The 25412-nt window shown below is 69.5% G+C and overlaps 3 protein-coding genes across 6 annotated transcripts; 1 reads left to right on the top strand and 2 right to left on the bottom strand.

The window, feature by feature from the left end:
- Nucleotides 1-8: 8 nt before the first annotated feature.
- On the top strand, nt 9-5700 carry ZNF740 (zinc finger protein 740). 4 transcript variants are annotated; one of them, XM_063322400.1, is made up of 8 exons: nt 9-158; nt 1210-1453; nt 2101-2232; nt 4434-4520; nt 4625-4696; nt 4857-4980; nt 5094-5212; nt 5311-5698. In XM_063322400.1, the coding sequence occupies exons 2-8, from the start codon at nt 1436-1438 to the stop codon at nt 5398-5400; spliced, it is 642 nt and encodes a 213-aa protein (XP_063178470.1). In that variant the 5' UTR covers nt 9-158; nt 1210-1435; the 3' UTR covers nt 5401-5698. The 4 variants fall into 4 exon arrangements, with proteins under 4 accessions (XP_063178470.1, XP_063178472.1, XP_063178471.1 ...); XM_063322401.1 differs by having other exon boundaries at nt 10-158; nt 1210-1607; nt 5311-5695; XM_063322402.1 differs by lacking the exon at nt 4625-4696 and having other exon boundaries at nt 5311-5700.
- A 1474-nt stretch (nt 5701-7174) lies between these two features.
- On the bottom strand, nt 7175-22185 carry LOC134509812 (integrin beta-7-like). The gene is given in 18 exon segments (XM_063322392.1): nt 7175-7485; nt 7588-7751; nt 8384-8531; nt 8533-8623; nt 9703-9925; nt 12613-12678; nt 12681-12773; nt 12776-12822; nt 13934-13965; nt 13967-14092; nt 14094-14114; nt 16610-16704; nt 16707-16749; nt 18051-18140; nt 18233-18328; nt 19352-19510; nt 21634-21875; nt 22015-22185. Coding segments are annotated over 18 exon segments (1902 nt in total). The 5' UTR covers nt 22118-22185; the 3' UTR covers nt 7175-7422.
- Nucleotides 22117-25284, bottom strand: LOC134509817 (integrin beta-7-like; the record flags this gene model as incomplete). Its single annotated transcript, XM_063322405.1, has 3 exons — nt 22117-22185; nt 23696-23899; nt 25211-25284. Coding segments are annotated over 3 exons (347 nt in total), but the record flags the coding sequence as incomplete, so codon positions are not given.
- Nucleotides 25285-25412: the final 128 nt, after the last annotated feature.

The following is a 25412-nucleotide window of genomic DNA, read 5'->3' as shown; positions in this document are numbered from 1 at the left end:
CCCCGCACCGGAAGTGACGAACCCCGGAGGCGGGGGGGCGGGTGTTTCCGGTTCCGGGTCGGCGGCGGCGGCCGAGGAAGGGGGGGGGGCGCCGGGGCCGCGGCTGTTTGTAAACTTGTCGGTGCGGCGCGGAGCGGAGCGCGGAGGGGCCGCGGCAGGTACGGACCGGCCCTTCCCGCCCACACCGGGGGGTGCGGGAGGGGGACGGAGGCCGCCATCGCCCGCCCGCGCTTCACCGGGCCCGGCAGCGCGCGCCGCCGCCTCAGCCCCGCCCCCCACCGGGCAGGACCGGGAGAGGGGGGGGGGGGAGGGGGAACCGGGGGGCGGGGCGGGGAGGGCGGGGGGGGACCATGGCGGGGAGGGCCCGGCGCGCAGGCGCGGGGCTCCCCCACCGGGAGGGGCGGCCCCGCCCCCAGCGGGGTCAACCCTCCCCCCCCTCCCCCCCCCCCCCCCGGTGTGACCCCCCCCCGCGCTGTGACACACACCCCCGGTGCCTTCCTCTCCCTCCCCCCGGGATCCCCCCGACACTGGGTCACCCCCACCCACGGGACCTCCCTCCCCCCGCGTGTCACCCCCCCCGGGACACACCCCCAGCCCCCTCCCCCGCGTCACCCCCTCCCCCCCGCCTTTGCCCCCTGCCCCCCCACTGGCATCATCCCCACCAGGTCCCCCCCCCCGCTATGTCACCCCCTCCTTTACCTAATATCGCCCCCCCCGGCGCCAACTCCTGTCCCCATGGGGCGTCTGGCTGGGGCTCAGTGGGGATGGGGACACCCCCCCTGTCCCCGGGCCCCCCCCCAGACCCCCTCTGTCGCCCCCACAAGCCCCCCACCCTCCTCCCTGACCCCCAGGGTCCTCATTCCGCCCCCTCCCCCCATCACCCCCCCGGGGGGCACCCACACACACACCCCTACCCTCCCCCCCCCAGTGTCACCCCCTCACTCCCCCCCCTTTTGCCCCCTGCCCTTCCTAAACGGTATCATCCCCACCCAAAATGCCCCCCCCCCATGTCACACACACCCCCCCCCGCCATGTGACCCACCCTTACCTAGTGTCACACCCCCCCCAGCCACCTCTTGTCCCCATGGGGTGTCCCCCAGCGGCTCAGCAGGGCCCCACCCTCGCTCTGCTCCTCCCCCCGCCCCCAATCCCAGGACACCCCCCCTCGCCCCCCCCCGGCCCCATAACCGCCCCCCTCCCTCCCCGCAGGCGAAGACCAGCAGCACCAGCAGCGTTGTCCCCGCGGGGAAGCGGCTCCCGCCCCGGAGCAGGGGGGGGGCGGGTGGCAGCGCCGAAGATGTCCCCTTTCTAAGAAGCGTTTTGGGGGGCAGCTGCCCGTTCCTGCCTAACCCTGCCTAACCCCGCCAGCCCCCCCCCACCCCCAAACCCCCCCCCCGGGCTGAGGAGGAGGCGCCTCACCGCACCCAGGGCGAAGATGTCGGCAAAGTGGAGGGTACTGGACGAGCCCGGCAAAAAAAAAAAAAAAAATTAACTGAAACCCACCTTTCTAACCGTTAAAAAAATTCTTTTCCTGGGCGAGAATTAAGGCTAAAGAATTGTTACAATCCGTTTGTCGAGGACAGACAGACAGACACAAGATGGCTCAGGTAATGAGCCCCAATTTTCCCCCCCCGTACCCCAAGATCGGAAGCCCGAGAAGCCAGGGGAGTTGCGGGGGGGGGAGAGCGCTCGGCCCGGCAGCTCCCTCCCCGCCGGGGCGGGGGGTGCCGGCGCGGGCCCCCCCCCTCCCTCCCAGCACCCCGTCACCCGGCCCGGGGCTTTTTTCCGGACCTTTTCCCGGCCGCCCTTTCCAGGGATGATACGAATTCTCCCGTTTAGCCATCAGGTCCTCGGCGGGGGCCTCACGGAAAAAAAAAAAAAAAAAAATTAAAGGGGGGGGGGGTTCAGGGGGGAGGCGGGGGGCGTTCTCCTGCCTCCCCCCTCCCCCCCCTCCCCCCCCCTCCCCGCAGCCCCGGTTTCTCGCCCGCTCTCCGGTTTCCCCCTCGGCCAGGGTTTGGTTTGTGGTTCGTTCCGGGGGGGGGCGGGGGGGCGGGGGGGGGGGCGGCGGCGCCCGCAGTGGCCGCTCTCCCCTCCCGGCAGGCGAGTCTCCTGGCCTGCGAGGGCCTCTCCGGCGTCTGCCTGGTCCCCACCGCCGCCAGCAAGAAGATGATGCCGAAACCCAGCGGGAAACAGGGCGAGAGCCGGGAGCGGGGCAGCAGCCCCGACGTGCTGGTACGGGGCGGGGGGGGGCACGGGGGGCTGGCTCCTGGCACCCCCTCCCCCCACCGCCTTCTTCCTCCTGCCCTTTGCTGCCTTCCTCCCGCCCCGCGTCACCTTCCTCTTTCAGCTTGGGATTTTCCTCCTTTACTTCCACTTCTTTAATTTGGCTTCTTCCTCCTTTGGCCGTTTCCTCCATCCCTTGGGGTTTTTCCTCCTTTGCTTTGGCTGTTTCCTCCTTTCCTTGGGGTTTTTCCTCCTTTGCTTTGGCCGTTTCCTCCGTCCCTTGGGGTTTTTCCTCCTTTACTTTGGCTGTTTCCTCCTTTCCTTGGGGTTTTTCCTCCTTTGCTTTGGCCGTTTCCTCCATCCCTTGGGGTTTTTCCTCCTTTGCTTTGGCCGTTTCCTCCGTCCCTTGGGGTTTTTCCTCCTTTGGCCGTTTCCTCCGTCCCTTGGGGTTTTTCCTCCTTTGCTTTGGCCGTTTCCTCCTTCCCTTGGGGTTTTTCCTCCTTTACTTTGGCCGTTTCCTCCGTCCCTTGGGGTTTTTCCTCCTTTGGCCGTTTCCTCCGTCCCTTGGGGTTTTTCCTCCTTTACTTTGGCCGTTTCCTCCTTCCCTTGGGGTTTTTCCTCCTTTACTTTGGCCGTTTCCTCCATCCCTTGGGGTTTTTCCTCCTTTGCTTTGGCCGTTTCCTCCGTCCCTTGGGGTTTTTCCTCCTTTGGCCGTTTCCTCCGTCCCTTGGGGTTTTTCCTCCTTTGGCCGTTTCCTCCGTGCCTTGGGGTTTTTCCTCCTTTGGCCGTTTCCTCCTTCCCTTGGGGTTTTTCCTCCTTTGCTTTGGCCGTTTCCTCCGTCCCTTGGGGTTTTTCCTCCTTTGGCCGTTTCCTCCGTCCCTTGGGGTTTTTCCTCCTTTGGCTGTTTCCTCCGTCCCTTGGGGTTTTTCCTCCTTTACTTTGGCCGTTTCCTCCATCCCTTGGGGTTTTTCCTCCTTTACTTTGGCCGTTTCCTCCATCCCTTGGGGTTTTTCCTCCTTTACTTTGTCCGTTTCCTCCATCCCTTGGGGTTTTTCCTCCTTTACTTTGGCCGTTTCCTCCGTCCCTTGGGGTTTTTCCTCCTTTACTTTGGCCGTTTCCTCCTTCCCTTGGGGTTTTTCCTCCTTTGCTTTGGCCGTTTCCTCCTTCCCTTGGGGTTTTTCCTCCTTTACTTTGGCCGTTTCCTCCTTTCCTTGGGGTTTTTCCTCCTTTGCTTTGGCCGTTTCCTCCGTCCCTTGGGGTTTTTCCTCCTTTACTTTGGCCGTTTCCTCCGTCCCTTGGGGTTTTTCCTCCTTTGGCCGTTTCCTCCGTCCCTTGGGGTTTTTCCTCCTTTACTTTGGCCGTTTCCTCCTTCCCTTGGGGTTTTTCCTCCTTTACTTTGGCCGTTTCCTCCGTCCCTTGGGGTTTTTCCTCCTTTGCTTTGGCCGTTTCCTCCGTCCCTTGGGGTTTTTCCTCCTTTACTTTGGATGTTTCCTCCGTCCCTTGGGGTTTTTCCTCCTTTGCTTTGGCCGTTTCCTCCATCCCTTGGGGTTTTTCCTCCTTTACTTTGGCCGTTTCCTCCTTCCCTTGGGGTTTTTCCTCCTTTGCTTTGGCCGTTTCCTCCGTCCCTTGGGGTTTTTCCTCCCTAAATTTGTCTTCTTCCTCCTTTAATTTGCTTGTTTCCTCTCTTATTTTGGCTGTTTCATCTTTTACTTTGGCTGTTTTCTCCTTTAATTTCCCTTTTTCCTCCTTTAATTTGGCTTCTTCCTCCCTAAATTTGGCTTCTTCCTCCTTTACTTTGATCGTTTCCTCCTTTACTTTGGCTCTTTCCTCCTTTAATTTGGTGGGTTTGTTCTTTAATTTGGTGTCTTTCTCTCTTAGTTGGGGTTTTTCCTCATTTACGTTGGCTTTTGTTCCTTTTCTTTGTTTCATCCTTTAATCTGGCTTTTTTCCCTTTTATTTTGTCTTTTTCCTCTTTCACTTGGGAGTTTCCCTCCTTTAATTTGTCTTTTTCCGCCTTTGATTTGACCCTTTTCCCCTTTGATCCAACTTTTTCCCCCACTAACTCCACTTTTTCTTCCGTTAATTCCATTTCCCCCGCCTCTAATTGGCTCCCCCCCCCCCATAATTGGCTCCCCCCCCCATAATTGGACCCCCCCCCTATAATTGGACACCCCCCCTAACCCTGCCCCTCTCCCCGCGCCCCCCCCCAGGCGCTGCGTCAGGACGGGGAGAAATCCCGCGGCCGCAAGGAGGAGGAATCGGCCGAGGCCTCGCAGCCCAAGAAATCCATTAAAAAGGCAGGTCGGGGGGGCCCCGCTGGGGGCCGGGGGGGGGTTCAGGGGGGTCCACACCCCGGGGGCCGCGCCGGGTGCCACTGACCCCCCCTCCCTCCCCGTGCCAGCGCCGCAAGCGGGTGGCCGGCGCCGAGGGACCCAGTCGCTCCTCCCGGAGAGGATCCCGCCTCGGCAGCCAGGTTTGCCGCCCCGCAGGAGGAGGAGGAGGAGGAGGAGGAGGAGGAGGAGGAAGATGATTTCTCAAGCTCCGGCAGGCGCAGGACGGCCGGGGGGGGGGGGCTCTGGGGGGCGGCCCGGCCCCCCCCCCCCCGCCACTGACGGGGGGTCTCTGCTCCGCAGATGGTGGTGATCAAGCAGAACGGCTCCTTCCAGCTCCACATCCCCAAAAACTTCATCTGTGAGCACTGCTTCGGCGCCTTCCGCAGCAGCTACCACCTCAAGAGACACCTCCTCATCCACACCGGTACCCCCCCCGCCCCCTCCCCGGCGCGGGGCTGCCCCCGTTAACGCCCCCACCCCGGTTCCTTACGGGGTTTTTTGGGGGGTTTTTTTTTGGTTTGTTTTGTTTTTTTACAGGCGAGAAGCCCTTCGAGTGCGACGTCTGCGACATGCGCTTCATCCAGAAATACCACCTGGAGCGTCACAAGCGCGTCCACAGCGGGGAGAAACCCTACCAGTGCGAGCGCTGCATGCAGGTAACGCACCCACCCCCCCCACGCACACCCCGGGAGGGGACGCGCACCCCCCCGAGAGGGCCGCTGACGCCCCCCCGTCCCCCCGCCCCGTCCCCCAGAGCTTCTCCAGGACAGACCGGCTGCTGCGACACAAGCGGATGTGCCAAGGTTGCCAAACCAAGACCCCCGACGCGCAGCTGCTGCTGTAGGAGCCCGGCGTCGACAGGACGGGGCAAGGCCCGGGGGGGGGGGGTATTTTTCCTTCCTCCCCCCCTTCCCCTCCCTCCTCCTTCCTCCCTCCCTTCCTTCCTCCCTTCCTTCCTTCCTCCCCCCCCCTTCGCCCCCCTTCCTCCTGGATTTTCCCACGCCGTCCGAGGGCTGGGAAGCGCCGCCTGCCTCCCATTTCCACCTTCCTCCCCCCCCGATTTTATTCCTGGATCCTTCCCCCCCCGCCCCACTTCCCCGCATCCCTCTCAGGAAAAGGCTGGGAGTCCCCGCGCCCCCCCCCCCCCGCCCCCCCAAGCCCGGCCTCAAAGCAGAGCAAAAACCGTGCCCCCCCCGCCCCCCCCGGCCCCCCCTTGGCTCAGGTAGGAGGGTCTCGCTCACCGTGTTCCCCCCCCCCCCCTTTGCTTTTTTCTCATTTTCTTTTATTTTTGAGGAAAAACCAAGCGCTGGGGGGGGGCGCACTCCTGGCCAGGGTGGGGCCCAGCTCTGCGGCGCTTCCCTTTTGAGTTTCTTCATATTTTGCGGGGGGGGGGGTGTTTCCCTTCTTTCCACACGTTTTGGGGCCGTTGCCTTCCCCCCACACCCCCACCCCCCCCCCCAGCTCTGGCTGGGGGCGCGACGCGTCCTGGCCGGGGGGGCGGGGGGGGGGGGCACAACCCAAACCCGGGGCCGTTTGCCAGAAACCCCCGATTCTGAGGGGAAAACCTTCGACGGGGGCGGGGGCAAGGGGTGGCTGTGGAGCACCCCCCCCCGCCCCCCCGACCCCGCCACCCCGGCTCCAGCGCCCCCCCCCCACACTCCCTGCTGGGGAAGGGGGGGGTTAACCCCTGCTGCCCCCCCCCCCCAAAAAAAAAACTGCCAGAGGAGAGCCAGGCTCCTTGGGGACAGTCTTGGGGACATCAGTGGGGCCTGCCCCCCCCCCCACGGAAAAGCACAGACCGTGTGCTGGAGCTGCGCCGTCCCGCGGGGGGGGACACAAAGGACAGATGTGGCTGCCCCCCCCCCGCCCCGGAGCCATTGTTTCGGACCCCCCCGGCGATGCCACGTGAAGAGTTTTCGTCTCGGGGTCTCGGGGCTGAGCCCCCCCCCCAGCTCCGTCCCCGTCGGCCGCTCGCATCTCGGGGTGGGGGGGGGCGGTCTCAGTGGGTTTTGGGGGGGCTCCAAGGGTCGGGGGCACAGGGGCCCCCCCGGCTTCATTTTTCGGGTGTTTCTTTGTCGTTCTTTGGGGTTTAATACACTTATTTTGTTATTGGGGGTCGGGGGGGGGGGGGTCGGGGTGCGGGGGGGGGGGTGTCGGGGTGCAGCTCCCCCCCCAGGGCTCACCCCACTTTTAAACCCTACGTTTTTTCTAAGCTGTCCCCAGCGCGTGTGTGTGTCCCCCCCCCCCCGCCCGCAGCGTCGGTCCCCGTGTCCCCCCCCCCCTCCGTGTGTCACCCCCCCCCCTCAGCCTTTAGGATTTATTTAAATAAAAACGTCGGGTTTTTTTTCTTTTTCTAACCCGGGTTCTGCCTCTTCATGGAGGGGGGGACGTTGGGGGGGGGGGGGGGCTGGATTCCACCCCCACCCCCCCCCCAGCACCCACTTACACCCCTCCCTGGGGACCCGGCCGGGGCTGGGGGGGGGGACAGTGTCGCACCTTGGGGACACGGTGGCTCCTTTTATTGAGGGTCTTCGGCACATCGTGGGGTGGGGACACAAACGGGGGGGGGGGGGGTGGAATTGGGGATGGGGGGGGGGCGGTCTGTGGGGACACCGGAGGGGGGAGTCCTTGGGGACACTGGGGCTGGGGGGGGGCGGTTCTTGGGGACACGAGGGGGGTCCTTGGGGACACGAAGGGGGGGCCTTGGGGATGCAGAGTGGGGGGCCTTGGGGACATGAGGGGGGGGTCCTTGGGGACACGGTGGGGGGGGGAGGGAGACCTGGGGGAAACAGGGGGGGGTTCCTTGGGGACGGGGGGGGGGGGTCGGTGCCGCGCAGGGTGGCTTCGGGGTGTCCCCGGTGTCCCCTCAGCCCGGCCGGTAGCCGGGGTTGACGGTGGTGGTGGTGGCGCTCCTGAAGAGGGGGTTGTCCTGGGGGGGGGGACACACACAGAGCGGTGAGTGGGGGGGGGGGAAGGTGTCACCCTGGGGGGGGGGGGTGGCCCGGGTTTGGGGACACACGGGGACGGTCACCTGGTGCCAGCGGGCGTCCCGCCGGTCCCGCTGGAAGCGCCGGAATTCCCGCCGGTCCCGCAGCTCCAGCAGCAGCCGGTACGAGCCCAGGGCCACCAGCCCCAGCGTCACCGTCCCGGCCACCAGCCCGGCCACCAGCCCCCCCCCCGGCGCCGCCGCCCCGCCTGGGGGGGGGGGGACACACGCAGCGTCAGTGACTGGCGGGGGGGGGGGGGGGCAAGGAGCCCCCCCCCCCCTCACAACTAGCCATGGGGGTCCCGTGGGGGCGAGGAGTCATCCCCCCCCCAACTGCCAACTGGCCATGGGGGTCCCATGGGGGGTGAGGACACCCCCCCCACCCCCCCCCACAGCTCACCCACAGGGTCCCATGGGGGCGAGGAGCCCCCCCCCCCCAACCAGCCATGGGGTCCCATGAGGGCAAGGACACCCCCCCCCCCCCCCAACTGGCCACGGGGGTCCCGTGGGGGGCAAGGACCCCACCCCCCCCCACCAGGTCTATGGGGTCCTTTCAGCGTGGGGGGGGGTCCCACGGGTGTGAGCATCTTCCCCCCCCCCCCCCGCAGGCAGGGTCCTGTGGGGTGCAGGGACCCCCCCCTTGGCCAGGGGTCCTGGGGGGGCAGGGGCGTCCTGGGGGGGGGGGGCAGAGGGTCCCTCAGCACCTCCCCCCCCCCCCCCCGAAAAGGGGTCCCATGGGGTGCAGGGACAGAGGGTCCCCGGGGACACGGCCCCCCCCCCGGAGGGGGGGGGGGAACATGGGGTTCCCCCCCGGGGGGGCCATGGGGGTCCCCGCACTCACCCTGCTCTGCCCAGACGGTCAGTGTCACCTCCCCGTCCCCTTCCTCCTCCTCCTCCTCCTCCTCGCCCCCCCGGGCCCCCCCCTCGATGAGGAAGAGGAGGGGGCGGCCGTCCTGGGTCCTCTCCCGGCACCAGCCGCGGGGGGGGCCCCGGGGGGGGCGCGGGCAGCAGGCGGGCGGTGACGCGGGCGCAGGGCCCCCCGCAGCCCCCCCGCCCCGAGGCCGCGCATTCGGCGCAGTCCCTGCGGACCCCCGGCCCGTCACGGGGGGGCCTCGGCCCTGTCCTCCCCCCCCCCCCCGGACCCACCGCCGTGCGTCCCCCCAGCCCCCCCGGCCCCCCCCAGTCCCGTGTCCCCCCTGTCCCCGGCTCCCCCCACCCGTGTCCCACTTCCCCCCATCCCAGGTCCTCGTCCCTGTGCCCCCAGACACCCCGTGTCCCCCCTCCCCATGGCCCCAGTCCCCCCCCATCCCACCCCTGTCCCTTGTCCCCACCCGTCCCTTGTCCTATCCCCGTCCCGGTCCACTGCCCCATCCCATTTCTGTCCCTTGTCCCCATCCCTGTCCTCCTTCCCCATCCCATCCCTGTCCCCATCCCATCCCTGTCCCCATCCCGTCCCTGTCCCCACTCCCGGTCCCCATCCCGTCCCTTTCCCCATCCCATCCTTGTACCCACCCTGTCCCCGTCCCTGTCCCCCATCCCCATCCCGTCCCTGTCCCTTGGCCTTTTTCCCTGTCCCCATCCCATCCCTGTCCCTGTCCCCCTTCCCCATCCCTGTCCCTATCCCGTCCCTGTCCCCGTTCCCGTCCCCATCCCATCCCTGTCCCCATCCCACCTGTCCCCATCCCTGTCCCCATCCTGTCCCCATCCCTGTTCCCATCCCCATCCCATCCCTGTCCCCATCCCATCCCTTTCCCCATCCCATCCCTGTTCCCATCCCATCTGTCCCCATCCCTGTCCCCATCCTGTCCCCATCCCTGTTCCCATCCCCATCCCCGTCCCTGTTCCCATCCCCATCCCTGTCCCCATCCCTGTCCCTATCCCCCATCCCATCCCTGTCCCCATCCCATCCCTGTCCCCGTTCCCGTCCCCATCCCATCCCTGTCCCCATCCCGTCCCCGTCCCCATCCCATCCCTGTTCCCATCCCATCTGTCCCCATCCCTGTCCCCATCCCTGTCCCTATCCCCCATCCCATCCCTGTCCCCATCCTGTCCCTGTCCCCATCCCATCCCTGTTCCCATCCCTGTCCCCATCCCTGTTCCTATCCCCCATCCCATCCTTGTCCCCATCCTTGTCCCCATCCCGTCCCCCCCGGCACTGACCGGAGGCGCTGGCAGGGGGTGGCGCAGGAGGGGCAGTGGCCGCAGAGGGGTCCCAGGTAGCCGGGCTGGCAGTGGCAGGTGCCGCAGACGCAGCGCCCGCGGCCGCTGCACTCCCTGCCGCCGCGCAGGCAGCCCCCCCGGCCCCCCCGGCACCCGCAGCCGGGGCCCTGGAAGCCCTCGCGGCACCGGCACGTCCCGCACACGCACTCGCCGCGCTGGGGGCCTGGACAGGGGGTGCCACCGTCACCCCCCGCCACCCCCCCGGCACCGCGGGGTGGGCAGCCCCCCCGGGGACGCGTGGTGGGACCCGCGGGGACAGGGACAGGACCCCCCCCGAGGGAACAGGGACATGAGATGGGGACAGGACCCCCCCGTGGGAGATGAGATGGGGGTGGGACACGTGGGGACAGGGACAGGACCCCCCCCCGAGGGACATGTGACGGGGACAGGACCCCCGGGGATGTGCGATGGGACCCATGGGGACAGGGACGGGACCCCCCCCGAGGGACACGTGATGAGGACAGGACCCCCGGGGATGCATGGTGGGACCCGCTGGGACAGGGACGGGACCCCCCCAAGGGACATGTGGTGGGGACAGGACCCCCGGGGACGCGCGGTGGGACCCGTGGGGACAGGGACGGGACCCCCCCCAAGGGAACAGGGACATGAGATGGGGACAGGACCCCCCCGTGGGAGATGAGGTGGGGGTGGGACACGTGGGGACAGGGACAGGACCCCCCCCAAGGGACACGTGATGGGGACAGGACCCCCGGGGACGCATGGTGGGACCCGCGGGGACAGGGACGGGACCCCCCCCAAGGGAACAGGGACATGAGATGGGGACAGGACCCCCCCCGTGGGAGATGAGGTGGGGGTGGGACACGTGGGGACAGGGACAGGACCCCCCCCCGAGGGACATGTGGTGGGGACAGGACCCCCGGGGACGCGCGGTGGGACCCGTGGGGACAGAGACAGGACCCCCCCCGAGGGAACAGGGACATGAGATGGGGACAGGACCCCCCCGTGGGAGATGAGATGGGGGTGGGACACATGGGGACAGGGACAGGACCCCCCCCGAGGGACATGTGATGGGGACAGGACCCCTGGGGATGCGCAATGGGACCCGCGGGGACAGGGACAGGACCCCCCCCAAGGGACATGTGGTGGGGACAGGACCCCCGGGGACGCGCGATGGGACCAGTGGGGACAGGGACAGGACCCCCCCCGAGGGAACAGGGACATGAGATGGGGACAGGACCCCCCCGTGGGAGATGAGATGGGGGTGGGACACATGGGGACAGGGACAGGACCCCCCCCGAGGGACATGTGATGGGGACAGGACCCCCGGGGACGCGCGATGGGACCCGCGGGGACAGGGACAGGACCCCCCCCAAGGGGACACGTGATGAGGACAGGACCCCCGGGGACGCATGGTGGGACCCGCGGGGACAGGGACGGGACCCCCCCCGAGGGAACAGGGACATGAGATGGGGACAGGACCCCCCCGTGGGAGATGAGATGGGGGTGGGACACATGGGGACAGGGACAGGACCCCCCCCGAGGGACATGTGATGGGGACAGGACCCCCGGGACGCGCGATGGGACCCGCGGGGACAGGGACAGGACCCCCCCCAAGGGACACGTGATGAGGACAGGACCCCCGGGGACGCATGGTGGGACCCGCGGGGACAGGGACGGGACCCCCCCCGAGGGAACAGGGACATGAGATGGGGACAGGACCCCCCCGTGGGAGATGAGGTGGGGGTGGGACACGTGGGGACAGGGACAGGACCCCCCCCAAGGGACATGTGGTAGGGACAGGACCCCCGGGGACGCGCGATGGGACCCGTGGGGACAGGGACAGGACCCCCCCCAAGGGAACAGGGACATGAGATGGGGACAGGACCCCCATGGGGACAAGGACCCGCGGTGGGGACAGGACCCATGGGACAGCGATGCACAACGGGGACAGGACCCCACAGGGATGGGGGCAAGTGACAGGGACAGGACCCCCCCCCCCGTGGGACACCGCAGCAGGGGACAGGGCCCCCCCAGGGCACACAGTGGGGACGAGGACAGGGACAGCGGGGTGGGAGATGGGACCCACGGGGACAGGGGCGTGTGACGGGGACGGGACCCCACGGGGACGTGCCGTGGGGAGGGGACCTTCCAACCCCCCCCAGGGGTGGGAACCCCCAGGGTGGGCACGGCCCCCACAGCCCTCCCGTGTCCCCCCGCCCCCCATGTCCTTGTGTCCCCCCATGTCCCCACGTGTCCCCGTGTCCCCCCATGTCCCCGTGTCCCCCCTGTGTCCCCGTGTCCCCCCATGTCCCCGCATCTCCCCGTATCCCCCATGTCCCCCCATGTCCCCTGTCCCCCCATGTCCCTCCTGTCCCCATGTCCCCCCATGTTTCCGCATCACCCCCATATCCCCATGTCCCTGTGTCCCCTCCGTGTCCCCACATCCCCCCATCTCCCCATGTTCCCCCGTGTCCTCCTGTCCCCCCCATGTCCCCGCATCCCCCTGTGTCCCCCCCATGTCCCTGTGTCCCCCCCGTGTCCCCGTGTTCCCCGTGTCCCCCTGTCCCGCCATGTCCCCGCATCCCCCCCGTGTCCCCCCCATGTCCCCGCATCCCCCCGTGTGTCCCCATGTCCCTGTGTCCCCCCCGTGTCCCCGTGTTCCCCCGTGTCCCCCGTCCCCCCATGTCCCCGCATCCCTCCGTGTCCCCATGTTCCCCCGTGTCCCCCTGTCCTGCCACGTCCCCGCATCCCCCCGTGTCCCCCCCATGTCCCCGTGTCCCCCCATGTCCCCCGTGTCCCCCCCACATCCCCGTGTCCCCCCCATGTCCTCGTGTCCCCCCGTGTCCCCGTGTCCCCCCCATGTCCCCACGTCCCCCCGTGTCCCCTCACCTCCGCAGGGCAGCCCCTCGTGCCGCTCGCAGGCGCTGCTGTCGCACTGGCAGTGGGTCCCGCTCAGCCGGGGGGGCACTCGCAGGCCCCACAGATGCAGCGGCCCCTCCCGCTGCAGGGGGGCCCCGTGCTGTTGGGGGGCCGGCAGCCCCCCCCGCCTCCGCCTCCGCCTCACACTCGCACCGATGGCCCCCACGGCCCCCCGGGCACCTGCCGGGGGGGGCAGCCATGGTCAGCCCCACAGAGCCCCATCCCACCCCATGGACCCCCAAACCGCCCCATGGACCCCCGACCTGCCCCATGGACCCCCCCCGCCCCGGACCCCAGCCCACCCCCCACCCCAGATCCCCATCCTGCCTCACATCCTGCCCATGGACCCCCAATCCACCCCATAGAACCCCCCCCCGACCCCAGCCCACCCCATTGCCCCCCACCCCACCCCACCCCATGGACACACCAACCCTGCCCCATGCATCACCCCCTGCCCCCCATCCCAACCCATGGACCCCCTCCCCACCAGGCCCCCATCCCACTCCATTGCCCCCATCCCGCCCCCCAGACCCCCATCCTGCCCCCCAGATCCCCATCCTGACCCCCATCCCGCCCCCCAGACCCCCATCCTGACCCCCAGCCCACCCCGTTGCCCCCATCCCGCCCCCCAGATCCCATCCTGACCCCCATCCCGCCCCCCAGACCCCCATCCTGACCCCCAGCCCACGCCATTGCCCCCATCCCACCCCCCAGATCCCCATCCTGACCCCCATCCCGCCCCCAGACCCCCATCCTACCCCATTGCCCCCATCCCGCCCCACAGACCCCCCCATCCTGCCCCCCAGCCCACCCCGTTGCCCCCATCCCGCCCCCCAGATCCCCATCCTGACCCCCATCCCGCCCCCCAGACCCCCATCCTGCCCCCCAGCCCACCCCATTGCCCCCATCCCGCCCCCCAGACCCCCCATCCTGCCCCCCGACCTACCCCATTGCCCCCATCCCGCCCCCCAGACCCCCATCCTGCCCCCCGACCTACCCCACTACCTCCATCCCGCCCCCCAGACCCCCATCCTGCCCCCCAGCCCACTCCATTGCCCCCACCCCACGGACACCCAACCCTGCCCCATGCACCATCCCTGCCCCCCATCCCAACCCATGGACACCCCCCCCCACCCCATTGCCCCCATCCCGCCCCCCAGCCCCCCATCCTGCCCCCCAGATCCCCATCCTGCCCCCCAGCCCACCCCATTGCCCCATCCCGCCCCCCAGCCCCCCATCCTGCCCCCCAGCCCACCCCGCTGCCCCCCGGCGCCCCCCGGCACCTGCAGACCCGCAGAGCAGGTCCCCGCCGTGGCAGAGGGGGGGCGCGGGGCTGGCGGTGGGCGCAGGGGCACCCGCAGAGGGTCCCCAGCTCCAGGCTCAGCTCCTCGGGCACCCCCAGCACCCGCAGCGACACCCGCTGCCGGGAGCCCAGGCACGCGCCCGCCCGCTGCCCGCACCGTGAACGTCACCTGCGGGGACAGCGCGGCATGGGGGCACCCGTGGGGACACCCACGGGATGGGGGCACCGCGGCATGGGGGCACCCGTGGGATGGGGACACCCCCGGGGACATCCACGGGGTGGGGACAGCCATGGGACACAGACGGGGTGGGGACAGCCATGGGACGGGGACACACACGGGGACACCCACGGGATGGGGACAGCCATGGGACACCCATGGGATGGGGGCACGGCGGCATGGGGGCACCCATGGGATGGGGACAGCCACGGGGACAGCCACGGGATGGGGACAGCCACGGGATGGGGACACCACGGGGACATCCATGGGATAGGGACAGCCACAGGACACCCACGGGATGGGGGCATCCATGGGACGGGGACACACACGGGGACACCCACGGGATGGGGACAGCCATGGGACACCCACGGGATGGGGGCACCGCGGCATGGGGGCACCCATGGGATGGGGACAGCCACGGGATGGGGACGGCCAATGGGGACATCCATGGGATGAGGACACACTGGGATGGGGACAGCCACGGGGCACCCATGGGGTGGGGACATCCATGGGATGGGGACACCCACGGGGACACCCACGGGATGGGGACATCCATGGGATGGGGACACCCACGGGGACACCCACGGATGGGGACATCCATGGGACATCCATGGGATGGGGACAGCCACAAGATGGGGACAGCCACGGGATGGGGACACCACGGGATGGGGGACACCACGGGGACATCCATGGGATAGGGACAGCCACAGGGCACCCATTGGGGTGGGGACATCCATAGGATGGGGACACCCATGGGACATCCATGGGGTGGGGACATCCATGGGACAGGGACACCCATGGGGACACCCACGGGATGGGGGCATCCATGGGATGGGGACACACAGGGGAGGGAGACACACAGGGGAGGGGGACATCCATGGGATGGGGACACCCACGGGATGGGGACAGCCACGGGACACCCATGGGGTGGGGACATCCACGGGACAGGGACACCCACAGGACACCCACAGGATGGGGGCATCCATGGGATGGGGACACCCACGGGGACAGCACGGGATGGGGACAGCCACGGGATGGGGACACCACGGGGACATCCATGGGATAGGGACAGCCACAGGGCACCCATGAGGTGGGGACATCCATAGGATGGGGACACCCATGGGACATCCATGGGGTGGGGACATCCATGGGACAGGGACACCCACGGGGACACCCACAGGATGGGGACAGCCATGGGACACCCACGGGATGGGGGCATCCATGGGACGGGGACACCCACGGGGACACCCACAGGATGGGGACAGCCATGGGACGGGGGCACACAGGGGAGGGAGACACACAGGGGAGGGGGACATCCATGGGATGGGGACACCCACGGGATGGGGACAGCCACGGGACACCCATGGGGTGGGGACATCCACGGGACAGGGACACCCACAGGACACCCACAAGATAGAAGATAGGGGCATCCATGGGATGGGGACACCCACGGGGACACCCACGGGATGGGGACAGCCACGGGATGGGGACACCACGGGATGGGGACACCACGGGGACATCCATGGGATAGGGACAGCCACAGGGCACCCATGGGGTGGGGACATCCATGGGACATCCATGGGGTGGGGACATCCATGGGACAGGGACACCCACAGGACACCCACGGGATGGGGACATCCATGGGAGGGGGACATTCATGGGATGGGGACACCCACGGGGACACCCACGGGACGGGGACACCCACACCCATGACATGGGGGACATCCCCGGCGTGGGGGGGACACCCCCGGCAGGGTGAATGGGGGGACGGGGGGGGGACAGACAGAGGGGCCGGACACAGGGACACGGGGACAGGGGACACGGGGGACAGGGACAGGGACGGGGCAGGATCAGCTGGCGCCCGGTGGCTCTGCCACCCCCCGGGGGTGCCCGTGTCCCCAGCGCTGTCTGTCCCCCCCCCCCCGCGGGTCCCCCTGTCCACCACTGCCACCCCACGGGGCCGTGTCCCCCCCCCGTGTCCCACTGCTGCCCCCCCCCAAGCCCATGCCCCACCTCCATGTCCCCCCGCTGTGCCCCCCCGTGGCCCCTCCATGTCCCCTCCATACCCATGTCCCCCCCTCCATGACCCCCCCCTGCCATGCCCATGTCACCCCTGTGCCCCCCCATGTCCCCTCTGTCCCCCCCATGTCCCCCCCCATGTCCCCCCCATGTCCCCTCCATACCCATGTCCCCCCCCCATGACCCCCCCCGCCATGCCCACATCCCCCCTGTGCCCCCCGTGGCCCCCTAATGTCCCCCCAGCCGCTGAACCCCCCCCCCCACGCTGTGCCCCCCCAACGTCCGTGTCGTCCCCCCCCACTCTGCCCATGCCCCCCCCACGCCCCCCCCTATATCCCCAATGTCCCCCCCATGCCCCTAAACGTCCCCAGCGTGTGTGTGTGTGTGTCCCCACACCCCCCCGCGCCCCCCCCCCCGCGTCCCCCCACCTCCTGGTTGAGGCGGACGCCGGTGCAGAGGCCGCCGTGGGGCTGGGGGGGGCCGGGGGGGCCCCCGCAGTGGGACTCGTAGCTGAGGCTGATGCCGGGGGCAGCGGCGAGTGCTGCAGCTCCACCCGCGACGAGAGGCTCTGGGGGGGGGGGACACCCATGGGTGTCAGCACCCACCGACCCCCCCCCGAGTGGTGGTGGTGGTGGTGGGGGGCACCCAGCCACCCCCCCCATGTCCCCCCCCCTCCCCAACCCCGCCACAGCTCCAGCATGGGCTGGCGGGGGGGGGGGGGGAACTGGGGGGCACCCACACCATGCTGGGCGGGCACACAGCGCCCCCCACCCCCCCCCCCGCAGCCCCACCATGGCTGAGAGGCCCGGGGGGGCACCCACGGGTGTCAGCACCCACCGACCCCTCCCCCGGGGGGCACCCACACCATGCTGGGGGGGCACCCAGCCCACCCCCCACCGCCCCCGCAGCCACACCATGGCTGAGAGGCCCGGGGGGGGGCACCCACGGGTGTCAGCACCCACTGCCCCCCCCCCCCCCCCGCGGGGGACACCCCCCTGCCCCCTATGTCCCCCCCCCCTTGCAGCTCCATCGTGGATGAGAGGCTTTGGGGGGGGGGTAAATCGGGGGGCACCCACGGGTGTCAGCACCCACCGACCCCCCCGGGTGGTGGTGGTGGGGGGGGCACCCAGCCACCCCCCCCATGTCCCCCCCCCCAACCCCGCCACAGCTCCAGCATGGCTGAGAGGCTCTGGGCTGGGGGGGGGGGGGGAACTGGGGGGCACCCACAGGCATCAGCACCCACCGACCCCCCCGGGGGGGGCACCCACACCATGCTGGGGGGCACCCAGCCCACCCCCCACCCCCCCCGCAGCTCCACCATGCTGAGAGGCCCGGGGGGGGCACCCACGGGTGTCAGCACCCACCGACCCCTCCCCCGGGGGGGCACCCACACCATGCTGGGGGGGCACCCAGCAAACCCCCCACCCCCCGCAGCCCCACCATGGCTGAGAGGCCCGGGGGGGGCACCCACGGGTGTCAGCACCCACTGCCCCCCCCCCGGCGGGGGACACCCCCCTGCCCCCTATGTCCCCCCCCCCTCGCAGCTCCATCGTGGACGAGAGGCTTTGCGGGGGGGGAGGGTGTGTGGGGAGGGGTAAATCGGGGGGCACCCACGGGTGTCAGCACCCACCGACCCCCCCCGGGTGGTGGGGGGGGGGGGGCACCCAGCCACCCCCCCCATGTCCCCCCCCCCAACCCCGCCACAGCTCCAGCATGGCTGAGAGGCTCTGGGTGGGGGGGACGGGAATTGGGGGGCACCCACGGGTGTCAGCACCCACCGACCCCCCCCCCCCCCCACACACACACCCCCGGGGGGGTGTCGTGTGTGTGTCCCCCCCCCACCCCCGCCGTGTCCCCCCCCCTCCTCACGTCGTAGGCGTCGGCGATGAGCTGCACCACGTTGCTGGAGTCCTCCCGCAGCTCCCCCACCACCGACCTGGGGAGCAGGCGGCTCAGCTCCTGCTCGGGGGGGGGGGGGGGGGCAACAGGGTCAGGGGGGGGGTCCCCAGGACACCCCCCCACCCCCCCCCCCCGGAAACCCCCCCCCTCACCTGGTAGACGGGCAGGGTGGGAGCCGTGACGGCGAAGATGGGCTGGATGTTGGTGGCCGCCAGGACCTGGGCCAAGTGTCCCACCGAGGGGTAGTCCTGGGGGGGGGGACACACATGGTGACACGGGGGCTGTGGGTCGGGGGTGGGGTGGGGGGGTGTGTGCCCCCCTCCCCGCCCCTCCCCGCCTCCTCCCCGGACCCTCCCCCACGACCTACGTCCCCCCATGTCCCCCCGCTCCCAGGTGTCCCCTCGTCTCCCCTCGCCCCCCGTGTCCCCTCGTCCCCAGGTGTGTCTCCCTGTCCCCCTGTGTCCCCCTGTCCCCCTGTGTCCCCCTGTGTCCCCTTGCCTTCATGTCCCCCCGCTCCCAGGCATGTCCCCCACGTCCCCCTGTCCCCTGTGTCCCCCCACTCCCAGGTGTGTCCCCCATGTCCCCCTGTCCCCTGTGTCCCCCCACTCCCAGGCGTGTCCCCCTGTCCCCCACGTCCCCCCGTCCCCTGTGTCCCCCCACTCCCAGGTGTGTCCCCCTGTCCCCCACGTCCCCTGTGTCCCCCCACTCCCAGGTGTGTCCCCCATGTCCCCCTGTCCCCTGTGTCCCCCCACTCCCAGGTGTGTCCCCCTGTCCCCCGTGTCCCCGTCATCCCCCATGTCCCCCCACTCCCAGGTGTGCCCCCTCGTCCCCAGGTGTGTCCCCCTGTCCCCCTGTGTCCCCCTGTGTCCCCTTGTCTTCATGTCCCCCCGCTCCCAGGCATGTCCCCCACGTCCCCCTGTCCCCTGTGTCCCCCCACTCCCAGGTGTGTCCCCCACGTCCCCCTGTCCCCTGTGTCCCCCCACTCCCAGGTGTGTCCCCCTGTCCCCCACGTCCCCCCGTCCCCTGTGTCCCCCCACTCCCAGGTGTGTCCCCCTGTCTCCCGTGTCCCCATCATCCCCCATGTCCCCCCACTCCCAGGTGTGCCCCCTCGTCCCCAGGTGTGTCCCCTTGTCCCCCTGTGTCCCCTTGTCTTCATGTCCCCCCACTCCCAGGCGTGTCCCCCTGTCCCCCACGTCCCCCTGTCCCCCGTGTCCCCTCGTCCCCAGGCACATGTGTGTGTCCCCCCCCCCCCCACGCTCCCCCAGACCTACGTAGAGGTGGCTCTGGGCGTAGACGCCGGCGGCGTCCAGGTGGCAGCGGGTGTCGCTGGGGAGGACGATGCCCCCCAGTTTGCCGTCCCCCGCGCTGTGGAAGGCGTCGTCCGAGGCCACCAGCAGCAGGCGGGTGACGGGGCGCCAGCCGATGCGCTCCTGGGGGGGACACGGGGGGGGGGGGGTGTCACGGGGTGGGGGGGCACACGCAGGCGCCGCCACACGCACACGCGCTTGTGCCTGTGCACACACTCGTGTAGCACGGCCTCGCACGCACACACGCTCGCACGGGGTTGTGCACACGCACACGCTCGCACACGCTCGTGTAGCACGGCCTCGCACGGACACACGCTCGCACGGGGTTGTGCACATGCACACGCTCGCACACGCGCATGTAGCACGGCCTCACACACACACATGTGCTCGCACGGGGTTGTGCACACGCACACGCTCGCACACGCTCGTGTAGCATGGCCTTGCACGGACACATGTGCTCGCACGGGGTTGTGAACACACACACGCTCGCACACGCTCGTGTAGCATGGCCTTGCACGCACACACGTGCTCGCACGGGGTTGTGCACACGCACATGCTTGCACACGCGCGTGTAGCATGGCCTTGCACACACACACGCTTGCACGGGGTTGTGAACACGCACACGCTCGCACACGCGCATGTAGCACGGCCTCGCACGGACACATGCTATCGCACGGGGTTGTGCACACACACACGCTCGCACACACTCGTGTAGCACGGCCTCGCACGGACACATGCGATCGCACGGGGTTGTGCACACACACACGCTCGCACACACTCGTGTAGCACGGCCTCGCAGGCTCACACGTGCTCGCACGGGGTTGTGCACACACCACACGCTCGCACACAGCTCGTGTAGCACGGCATCGCACACACACACGCGCTCGCACGGGGTTGTGAACACGCACACGCTCGCACACACTCGTGTAGCATGACCTTGCACGGACACACTGCTCGCACGGGGTTGTGAACACGCACACGCTCGCACACGCGCATGTAGCACGGCCTCGCACGCACACACGCGCTCGCACACACGCTCACACACGCGCTCGCACGGGGCTGCGCACACGCACACGCTCGTGTAGCACGGCCTCGCACGCACACGCGCTCACGCACACGCTTGTGCAGCCTTTTGCACGCACACACGCTCGCACACGTGTTCACACGCACGTGTCCCCGTGTCCCCTCCCCCCCCAGGCATGTCCCCTCGTCCCCGTGTCCCTCTGCTCCCAGGCCTGTCCCCTTGTCCCCCGTGTCCCCTCATCCCCCATGTCCCCCCGCTCCCAGTCACGCCCCCCCGTCCCCTGCGCATCACCCCGTCCCCCCCCGCTCCCAGGCGTGTCCCCTCGTCCCCAGCTGTGTCCCCTCGTCCCCAGGTCCCCCTGTCCCCCCTTGTCCCCATGTCCCCTCATCCCCAGGCATGTCCCCTCGTCCCCCACTCCTGGTGTGTCCCTCGTCCCCCATGTCCCCCCCGCTCCCAGGCATGTCCCCGCGTCCCCCTGTCCTCCCTTGTCCCCTGTGTCCCCTCGTCCCCAGGTGTGTCCCCTCATCCCCATGTCCCCCCACTCCCAGGCGTGTCCCCACGTCCCCCGTGTCCCCCTGTCCTCCCTTGTCCCCTGTGTCCCCTCGTCCCCAGGTGTGTCCCCTTGTCCCCATGTCCCCCCACTCCCAGGTGTGTCCCCTCATCCCCAGGGGTGTCCCCCCTCGTCCCCCATGTCCCCCTGTCCCCCCTTGTCCCCTCCTCCTCCATGTCCCCTCCTCCCCAGGTGTGTCCCCCCTCATCCCCCATGTCCCCTCCTCCCCCATGTCCCCTCATCCCCAGGTGTGTCCCCGTGTCCCCCTGTCCTCCCTTGTCCCCTGTGTCCCCTCGTCCCCAGGTGTGTCCCCTTGTCCCCAGGTCCCCCCACTCCCAGGTGTGTCCCCTCATCCCCAGGTGTGTCCTCCCTCATCCTCCATGTCCCCTCATCCCCCGTGTCCCCTCATCCCCAGGTGTGTCCCCTGTGTCCCCCTGTCCTCCCTTGTCCCCTGTGTCCCCTCATCCCCAGGGGTGTCCCCCCTCGTCCCCCTGTCCCCCCTTGTCCCCTCATCCCCCATGTCCCCTCCTCCCCAGGTGTGTTCCCCCTTATCCCCCATGTCCCCTCGTCCCCCGTGTCCCCTCATCCCCAGGTGCGTTCCTGTGTCCCCTCGTCCCCCACTGTGTCCCCCTGTCCCCGGCGTGCGTGTCCGTCCCCCCCCCGCCTGCCGACCTGGCAGAGGGCCACCTGCATGATGGCATCGAAGCCGGCCTCGGCGGCGTCCAGGTTGCCGGAGATGCGCTGGCGGCCGACGCGGCGGGCGAACTCCTGGGCGTCGGGGGTGAGGGAGAGGACGTGGCGGAAGGCGGTGGGGGGGTCGCAGGGCTCCCCCCGCCCCGGGCAGGGGCTGCGCAGCTTGGAGGGCGCCGTGCTGACGTAGGGCAGCACCGGCTTGTCCACGAAGGAGCCGAAACCTGGTGGTGGTGGGGGGGGGGGGGGGACACACGGGACGGACACACGGACACACACACCACATTTTGGGGTTGGGGGGTGCCCGAGAGCCCCGAAACCCCCATGGGGGATGCGGGGGGGGGGGGGGGATGTCCCCCCCACCGATGCGGACGGAGGAGGTGACGTTGCGCAGGGCGGCCAGCAGGTCCCTGCCCAGCCTGCGCAGGTTCTGCAGGTCGTCCCGCATGGAGTAGGAGAGGTCCATCAGGTAGTAGAGGTCCACGGGGTGGCCCCGCACCCGCCGGAACCGCACCTGGAAGCTCCGCTCCTCCCCTGGGGGGTGGGGTGGGGTGGGGGGGTCAGGGGGGGCAGTGGGACACCACCACCTCCACCCCCCACCCCCGGCCAAGCAGCAGCTCCCCCAGCCACCCCCAGCAGCGGGTGCTCCATCTCCCCGTCCATCCCCTCCCCATCCACCCCTCCCGCCATGTCCCAGCTTCCCCTCCCGCCATCCTCCTTCTCCAGCCACCCCTCCATCCTCCTTCAGCACCCCTCCATCCTCCTCCTCCATCCTTCCTTCCATCCTTCACCTTCTCCAGCCATCCCTCCATCCTCCTCCTCCATCCTTCCTTCCATCCCTCACCTTCTCCAGCCATCCCTCCATCCTCCTCCTCCATCCTTCCTTCCATCCTTCACCTTCTCCAGCCACCCCTCCATCCTCCTCCTCCATCCTTCCTTCCATCCTTCACCTTCTCCAGCCATCCCTCCATCCTCCTCCATCCTTCCTTCCATCCTTCACCTTCTCCAGCCACCCCTCCATCCTCCTCCTCCATCCTTCCTTCCATCCTTCACCTTCTCCAGCCATCCCTCCATCCTCCTCCATCCTTCCTTCCATCCTTCACCTTCTCCAGCCACCCCTCCATCCTCCTCCTCCATCCTTCCTTCCATCCTTCACCTTCTCCAGCCACCCCTCCATCCTCCCTCCATCCTTCCTTCCATCCTTCACCTTCTCCAGCCATCCCTCCATCCTCCTCCTCCATCCTTCCTTCCATCCTTCACCTTCTCCAGCCACCCCTCCATCCTTCACCTCTTCCATCCTCCCTCTCCATTCCTCCAGCCACCCTCCAGCTTTCCCTACTGCCATTCACCTTCTCCATCCACCTTCCCCATCCATCCCGGCATCCTTCACCTTCTCCATCCATCCCTCCAGCCATCCCCCAGCTTCCCCTCCTGCCATCCCTCCATCCTTCATCTCCTCCATCCATCCCTCCATCCCTCATCTCCATCTCTCCATCCATCCCGCCATCCTCCTCCTCCATCCCTCCAGCCATCCTCCAGCTTCCCCTCCCGCCTGCCACCTTCTCCAGCCATCCCTCCATCCATCTTCTCCCTCCCTCCACCCTTCCATCTCCCCTTCCCTCCCTCCCCTTCGCTCTCCCTCTATCCATCCTCCACCTTCCTCTCCCTCCCTCTTCTCCATCTCTCCCTCCGTCCCTCATCTCCTTCTCCCTCCATCCTCCATCCATCCTTCATCTCCTCCATCCTCCATCTCCTCCATCCTCCTTCTCCATCCAGCCCTCCATCCTTCACCTCCTCCCTCCATCCCACCACCCACCTTCTCCCTCCCTCCACCCTTCCACCTCCCTTCCCTCCCTCCCCCTTCTCTCTTCCTCCATCCATCCATCCTCCATCTTCCTCTCCCTCCGTCTTCTCCATCTCTCCCTCCATCCCTCATCTCCTGCTCCCTCCATCCTCCATCCATCCTCCATCCACCTTCTCCCTCCATCCACCTTCTCCCCCTCCCTCCCTCCCCCCTTCTCCCCCCAGTCCCCCCCCCCCTCACCGGCCGCAGCAGCAGCCGGACGCTCTGGGGCCGCAGTTGGTTGGGGGCCCCCCCTCGCTCCCCCCCGGCCCCCTGCTCCTCGTCCCGCAGCACCCACACGCTGCCGCGGGGCTCCACCACGGCGCCCGGGGGGCACCCGGTGCGCTCCAGGGCCTGGCGGGGGGCGCAGCGGGCGGCCTCCCCCTGCCCCCCCAGCGGGAAATCCTGCGGGAGGCGGGGGTCAGCGCCCGCGACCCCCCCATACCCCCCCCTGCACCCCCCCCGCGACCCCCCCCCGTACCCCCACCCTGCACCCCCACAGCCCCGCACCCCCACGCCGCCCTGTCCCCCCACCCCACTGCACCCCCCCCCCGCATCTCCCCCCGCACCCCACATCCCCCCCCGCACCCTCCTGGCACCCCTCGTTCCCCTGGCACCCCCCCCTGCACCCCACGGCCCTCCTGCACCCAGCACCCCACGTTCCCCCGCACCCCACATCCCCTGCGCCCCACATTCCCCACACCCAGCACCCCACATCTCCTGCACCCACCCTTCTGCCCCCCCTGCACCCCACATCTGCACCCCACGGCCCTCCTGCACCCAGCACCCCACGTTCCCCCGCACCCCACATCTCCTGCGCCCCACATTCCCCACACCCAGCACCCCACATCTCCTGCACCCACCCTTCTGCACCCCCTGCACCCCACATCTGCACCCCACGGCCCTCCTGCACCCAGCACCCCACGTTCCCCCACACCCCACATCCCCTGCGCCCCACATCCCCGGCACCCATCACCCCACGTCCCCAGCGCCCCACATCTCCTGCACCCCACCCTTCTGCGTCCCCCGCGCCCCACATCCCCCACGTCCCATATCCCTCCTGCACCCAGCGCCCCACATCCCCAGCGCCCCAATTCTCCCGCCCCCCACATCCCCCTGCCCCCCCCACCCCCCCCCATTCCCCCCCGGAGGGGGACGTGGGAGACGGGTGGGTGCTGGAGGGCCCCCCCTTCCCCCCCCCCCCCCCCCGGCCCCGGCTGTTTGTCACTGAGGTTTCGACGCTTCCTGGTGACAAACCGCAGGGACGGGGTGGGGGGGGTCACGAAAGGGCGGGGGGGGGTCACACAAAGGGGGGGGGGTTACACGAGGCGGGGGGGGGGGTGTCACGAAAGGGTGTGGGGGGGGTCACACAAAGGGGGGGGGGGTTACACGAGGCGGGGGGGGGGTGGGGTGGGGGAAGGGGGCTCCGGGGTGGGGGGGGGGAAGGTGTCCGGGGAAGGGGGACGGGGAGTCGGGGAGGCCCCGGGGGGTGGGGGGGGGTCCCGGGGGGGGGGGGGGGGGTGTGTCCCAGAGGGGGTCTGGGGGGATTCGTGGGGGGTCCCGGGGGGGGGGGTCTGGGAGAGGAGTGTCGGGGTGGGGGGGGGGTCCCGTGGGGGGGTCCGGGGGGAGTCGTAGGGGGGGGTGCCGGGGTCCGGGGGGTCCCGAGGAGGGGGGGGGGGGGGGTGTCCGGAGTTGGGGGGGGGTCCCCGCACTCACCGGGTCCTCGCACCAGGCGCAGCGCGGGTGGGAGCGCACACAGGCCTCGCAGGTCGCCTGGGGCTCGCAGGGCTCTGGGGCGGGGGGGGGGGGGGGGTCAGAGGGGGGGGGGGCTGGGGGTGAAGGGCCCCCCCCCCACCCCAGAGACCCCCCCCCCTCCCCTCCTCCCCAGATACCCCTCCTCACCTGCCCCGGCCCCCCC

This window comes from Chroicocephalus ridibundus, unplaced genomic scaffold (assembly GCF_963924245.1).
Source record: "Chroicocephalus ridibundus unplaced genomic scaffold, bChrRid1.1 SCAFFOLD_579, whole genome shotgun sequence".
NCBI lineage: Eukaryota > Metazoa > Chordata > Aves > Charadriiformes > Laridae > Chroicocephalus > Chroicocephalus ridibundus.
The sequence above is the reverse complement of the archived record's forward strand: the minus strand, read 5'-3'. Positions and strand labels throughout refer to the sequence as shown.

Bases quoted from the DNA above. Each gene is read 5' to 3' on its own strand.
- ZNF740 (XM_063322400.1), top strand. The intron at 2,233-4,433 runs GTACGGGGCGGG...GCCCCCCCCCAG, and splicing joins GCAGCAGCCCCGACGTGCTG to GCGCTGCGTCAGGACGGGGA. The intron at 4,697-4,856 runs GTTTGCCGCCCC...TCTGCTCCGCAG, and splicing joins GATCCCGCCTCGGCAGCCAG to ATGGTGGTGATCAAGCAGAA.